Source organism: Dipodomys ordii, unplaced genomic scaffold (genome assembly GCF_000151885.1).
Source record: "Dipodomys ordii isolate 6190 unplaced genomic scaffold, Dord_2.0 Scaffold1, whole genome shotgun sequence".
Taxonomy (NCBI): Eukaryota; Metazoa; Chordata; class Mammalia; order Rodentia; family Heteromyidae; genus Dipodomys; species Dipodomys ordii.
Window position 1 is genome coordinate 39,426,362 of NW_012267217.1, and position 5,839 is coordinate 39,432,200.

Sequence of the window (5,839 nt, forward strand, 5' to 3'; positions counted from 1 at the left end):
TGTGGCTCAAGTGGTAGAGTGCTAGCCTTGAGCTGAAGAGCTGAGGGACAGCGCCCAGGCCCAGAGTTCAGGCCCCACAACTGGACCCCCCCAGATTCCCCCCCCCGCCCAAAATAAATGCTGGACTGGAGCATGGGTCAAGTAGTAGAATGCCAGACATAAGCAAGAAAGGCCCTGGGTTTAAGCTGAGTACTAGCACACAGATAAAAAGCTGAAATAGCAAGTGCTGATTAGGATATGAAGTAGCTAACTTTGGTATACTGTTAAAGGAAAGCTGATATAAGCCATCTGGAATTTTTTTTGAGAGCATCTAACATTCAGAAAACCAAACATATGCATACTCTGTGTGATGCAGCAATTCTACATCTGTGATTTTTTTTATTATTTATGAAATTCCTTAATTCTTAGCAGACTTATTCATTGTAACCAAAACTAGAAGCAACCTAAATGTTCATCCAAAGAATGGAAAGATTATGGTATATTTGTGCCAAGGAATGTTTTATTAGTGAAAATAATCATTACTACACATAGAAGTAGGCATGCATTTCATAGATACATAAAAATTTGAGATTTTAAAAATAGGTGAAACTAGGGCTGGGAAGGTGGCTCAGTGGTAGAGCGCTTGCCTTGCATGCCTGAGGCCCTGGGTTCGATTCCTCAACACCACATAAGCAAAAAGAAAAAAGCCAGAGGTGGCGCTGTAGCTCAAGTGGTAGAGCGCTAGCCTTGAGCTGAAGAGCTGAGGGATAGCACCTAGGCCCAGAGTTCAGGCCCCCACGACCGGACTCAAAAAAAAAAAAAAAAGGTGAAGCTAAATTAAGATGGTATAAAAGTCAGATGACTACTTTTATGGACTACAGATCTCAAGGCAAGCTAGTGAAAAAGTCTCTGTATTTTGATTTGAGTAGTGATTACTTAGGCAGATACACTGTAAAAACTCACTGGGTTGTATATTTAAGCTTCATACTTTACATAAACTTTAATTAGAAAAGGTAGAATGTGATTCAAACCTGCAATCCTAGTTACTCAGGAAGCTGAGATATAGACAATCAAAGCCAGTCTGATCATAAAAGTCTGTGAGACTCCATCTGGGAAAAGGCAGGGCTGGAGAGATGACTTATGTAGTAGAAGGCCAGCCAAACAAGCAAGCCAAACAAGTGTGAGGCTCTGAGTTCAAACCCTAGTACCTCCTAAAATAAGAAAAGAGAGAAGAAAAGAAGGAAATCCTACTTTCTCAGTAAAGAATTTTTATAACTCAAGAAATCTTCTGGGGCTAAGCAAGTTACTTAGAAGGTAAAGATCAGGAGGATTGAAGTTTGAGGCCACTCTGGGCAAAACTTTATATAGATGCCCATCTGAACAAGTAAGTTATGTGTGGTGGCTTGTCTGTAATTTCACCTTTGAACAAGACAAGGATAGGGATTGATAGCTCAGGCCAGCTCAGGCCAGACCATATCTGAAAAAAAAAAAAAAAAAAAAAGGGCTAGGGTGGCTCAAGTAATATAGTGTCTGCCTAGAAAGTGTGATATGCTGAATTCACCCCCGTACTGCTTTAAAATCTTTTTCCACTAGATATATTCTTTAGATGGTTGATCAGAATTATGTTAACAATATTAATAACACTGGCACAGAATATTCAGTTGGTACAGTCATTTCCAGCTTTAATTTGTTCTATTGGTATAAGGAAACTGAATTCCTGTCAAATCTTTCCTCTTAAAATTCAATAGACTAGTTCAAGCCCCACAACCAGAAAAAAAATTTCAATAACCTATGTTTAAGGTTATTAATTATTTATAACTCATTAATTTGGAAGTAGTAAGTGCTATGGTTTGTTGAATTCTTTGTGAATGTGGTGAATCATGTGTGATTATATTATGATTTCAATAATTTTGTTACTGATCTTATTGGTGATTAATATAACTAATACACAAATATATGCTTAGTGACTGCACATTTTAACTAGATAATGAATGAAAAAGTATATTTTGGGGGCTGGAAAGGTAGCTCAGTGGTAGAGTGCTTGCCTTGCATGCATGAAGCCCTGGGTTCTATTCCTCAGCACCACATAAGCAGAAAAAGCAGGAAGTGGCACTGTGGCTCAAGTGGTAGAGCAGCGCTAGCCTTGAGCTGAAGAGCTGAGGAACAGTGCCCAGGCCCAGAGTTCAGGCCCACAATACCACTACCCCCCCTCCTCTCCTCCCCCGAAAAAAGAAAAAGAAAAAGTATATTGTTCTAAGGCTGATTCAGTATTCTCATTTTCACTAGGTATATAAAACAGTATAGGTAAGAGCATGCCAGTCATCTTTATAACAAAACAGGAAGAAACTGGATGAAAAGCCAAACTCATGGCAGCAGAGTAGAATGGTAGATGGCAATGGCTAAGGTGTGGTGAAAATGGGAAATGTTGGCTAACGAGTACAAATTTTGTCCTATAAGATGAACAAGTTCTGGAGATCTAATACAGCACAGGTCTGATAATGTACATCGAAGCATGCATTATGTACACTTTGAATATATTCAGTATTTATCGGTCAATTAAATACTTCTAAAATGAGGCCAGGTGCTGGTAGCTCATGCCTGTAATCCTAGCGACTCAAGAGGCTGAAATCTGAGAATTGAGGTGCAAAGCCAGTCTGTGCAGGAAAATCTGTGATACTTTTTTTTTTTAATTGTGAAAATACTATACAGAGGGGTTACAATTACATGGACAAGGTAATGAGTACATTTCCTATCAAGCATTGTTGCCTCCTCCTTTGTTTCCCCTTCCCATCCCTTTCCACCTTCCCTCTCTGTGATACTCTTATCTCCAATTAACCACCAGCAGTGGTGGTGTGGCTGGAATGCTAGAACGCTAGCCTTGAGCTGAAGAGCTGAGGGACAGCACCCAGGCCCAGAGTTAGACCCATGACTGACAAAAAAAAAGAAACAATGGGATTTAATACCTAAAGGATAGAATTAAAGTCCCAAATTAAACTCATGGTTGATATCCTTAGTTAGAATTACATCCTCAGCATATGAAACAAATCTAAGTAGTTGGTAATTAGATGTTTCCTATAACCATAGCCCAACTTTTAACAACAAAAAGATCCTACTTCAGAAAATACCATAAGATGACTAGCATGCAGTAGCCTGATTCAGATAAATGTAGCAACAGTAAGTATTTATAGTAAAACATCTACGAGGGGCTGGGAAGGTGGCTCAGTGGTAGAATGCTTGCCTTGCATGCATGAGGCCCTGGGTTCAATTCCTCAGCATTACATAAGCAGAAAAAGCCGGAAGTGGTGCTGTGGCTCAAGTGGTAGGGTGCTAGCCCTGAGCTGAAGAGCTGAGGGACAGTGTCCATGCCTAGAGTTCAGGCCCCATGACTAACAAAAAAAGAAAAAAGAAATAAAAATAAAAAATCCAAAATTATTAAAAGAAAGCACTAAGCCGGGCACTGGTGGCTCACGTCTGTAATCCTAGCTACTCAAGAGGCTGAATCTGAGGATTGAGGTTCAAAGCCAGCCTGGGCAGGAAAGTCTGTGATACTCTTATCTCCAATTAACCACTAGAAAACCAGAAGTGGTGCTGTGGCTCGAATGGTAGAATCTAGCCTTGAGCTGAAGAGCTCAGGGACAGTGTCCAGGTCCAGAGTTCAAGCCCTATGTCTGATTAAAAAAAAAAAAAAAGCACTATCATGGTTGAAGAAGCAAGGTAAGACATAGAAAATATAAACAGGAAAGATGATATTGAGTACTGTATACTTAGCAATATAGATCTAAACTAAGTATGGTTAGTTCTAATGTTTACTTACCCTTGTTAGCCCCAACTGCTCTGTTTTCTGCTTCTTTCTTGGCCGATTTGTAGATTCCTCTATTTCATCTTCTTCATCTGTAGGGACTGCATCCCAGAGAATTAGATATAATTTCAATATTAGTTAATATTAAATATTTCAAATAAAGAATTTTCTGTATTTCTGGATATCTAAGTTTTCTTTCTTTCTTTCTTTTTTTTTGGCCAGTCCTGCCACTGTCCCTGAACTTCTTTTGCTCAAGGCTAGCACTCTACTACTTAGCCACAGCTTCACTTTTGGCTTTTTCTGTTTATGTGGTTTTGAGAATTGAGCCCAGGGTTTCTTGCATGCTAGGTAAGCACTCTACCACTAAGTCACATTCCTAGCCCTATATGTTTTCTATTATTGTTACAGGTTAGGAAACAAATATTCCTTATCATTTTGGTTATCAGAAAGTTGTATGTATATAAGACAATATGTGGAATATTAATTTTCAAAAATGAGAAATCAAAACAAAGTAGATTAGAAAACTGAAAACTCTCCAGTTTGAAATCTTGATGTCTTTTATCATTATTATGAATATGGATCACTTTATCATAAATATGAGAACCTTCTTATTTCTAGTTTTAAGAGTTGTACTTGGACTGCATTTATATTATGCAAGAGATAACAAGGTAAACATATGTCAAAAGGAAATGTATTTTAGTCATGTTTACTCTTCGGACTGTTTCCCTTATGCTTCATAGATTTTTTTAAATTGTTTTATTTTTTATTTTGTGGTACTGAGAATCAAACTCAGGACCTTGTACAGGATAGGAATTGTTGGTTGGGAATGTGGCTTAATGGCATGAAGCCCTGGGTTCTGTTCCTCATCCACAAACAGTAAACCAGAAATGGTGTTGTGGCTCGAGTGGTAGAGCACTAGCCTTGAGCAGAGCAGCTCAGGGACAGTGCCAGGCCCTGAGTTCAAGCCCCAGGACTAGCAAAAAAAAAAAAAAAAAAAAAAGGTATAGGGCTGAGGATAGTATAGTTTAATGGTAGAGTGTTTGCTAAACATGAATAAGGACCTAGATTTGTTCTCTAAGACAATTATTATCCAGCACTTTAAGCCAGGCACCAGTGGCTCACATCTGTAATCATAACTACTTAGAAGACTGAGATCTGAGGACTGCTAATTGAAGCTAGCTCGGGCAGGAAAGTCCAGGAAAGTCTGTGAGACACTTATCTCCAATTAATCACAGAAAAAGCTGGAAGTGCCCTGTGGCTCAAGAGGTAGACCGCAAACCCTGAGCTAAAAGGAGCTCAGGGACAGTGTGCAGGCTGAGTTTGAGCCCCAGGACAGGCTAGAACAAAAAAAGTGTTTGTTTTAGCATTTTGTAAAATATTCTAAAATAGTTCCTACCATCAAGAAAAGCTTTTCTTGATTCCCTCTCTGCTTCGTAAACTCGACTTAGTATAATTATACTGTAAAACAGCAATTCCTTCAGAAGCAATGAAGCTATTCTAGTCTTTTTATCTGCACAGTAAATAATTCTAGTTCCTAGGTTTTAAAGTTTAAAATATCTGTGTATTTTCTCCCCATCACTTTCCACTAAGAATCTTTCCTTCTCTTCCTCTCAATTGTTCTTTTGAATGTGTTTTCAAAGTAAGAGTATTAACCTTGGCAAAACTGCATTCAATTTTTTTCTCTAAGGGAAACTGTGGTTATAAAATGCATGTAACATTTAAATGACTCAAAAGTCATCTTTAAATGCCTTAAAATGAGTCAAAGGTATTCAAAAGGATTGCTTATATTCAGGGATTTTGTTTTGTTTTGTGGTACTAAGGTCTGAATTCAGTGCCTTGCACTTGTTAGGCAGGCTACAGCTAAGCCTTGGCTCTAGACCTTTTTCACACTGGTTTGTTTGTTTGTTTTGGGTCCAGTCATGGGCCTGAACTCTAGGCCTGGGCCCTGTCCCTCAGCTCTTCAGCTCAAGGCTAGTGCTCTACCACTTGAGCTACATACAGCACCACTTCTGGCTTTTTTTTCTTTTTGCTTATGTGGTGCTGAGGAATCAAACCCAGGGC

General features: G+C 38.9%; 1 protein-coding gene across 1 annotated transcript in view; it reads right to left on the reverse strand.

Annotated features, from left to right (window-relative positions):
* Wdr12 (WD repeat domain 12) overlaps nucleotides 1-5,839 on the reverse strand; it is a 28,906-nt gene that overhangs the window by 6,319 nt on the left and 16,748 nt on the right. Inside the window, exons 7-8 of the mRNA XM_013034915.1 lie at nucleotides 4,866-4,895; nucleotides 3,794-3,891 (exon numbers count right to left, since the gene is read on the reverse strand). Coding sequence (XP_012890369.1) covers nucleotides 3,794-3,891; nucleotides 4,866-4,895 — 128 coding nt within the window. The remainder of the gene's footprint in view (nucleotides 1-3,793; nucleotides 3,892-4,865; nucleotides 4,896-5,839) is intronic.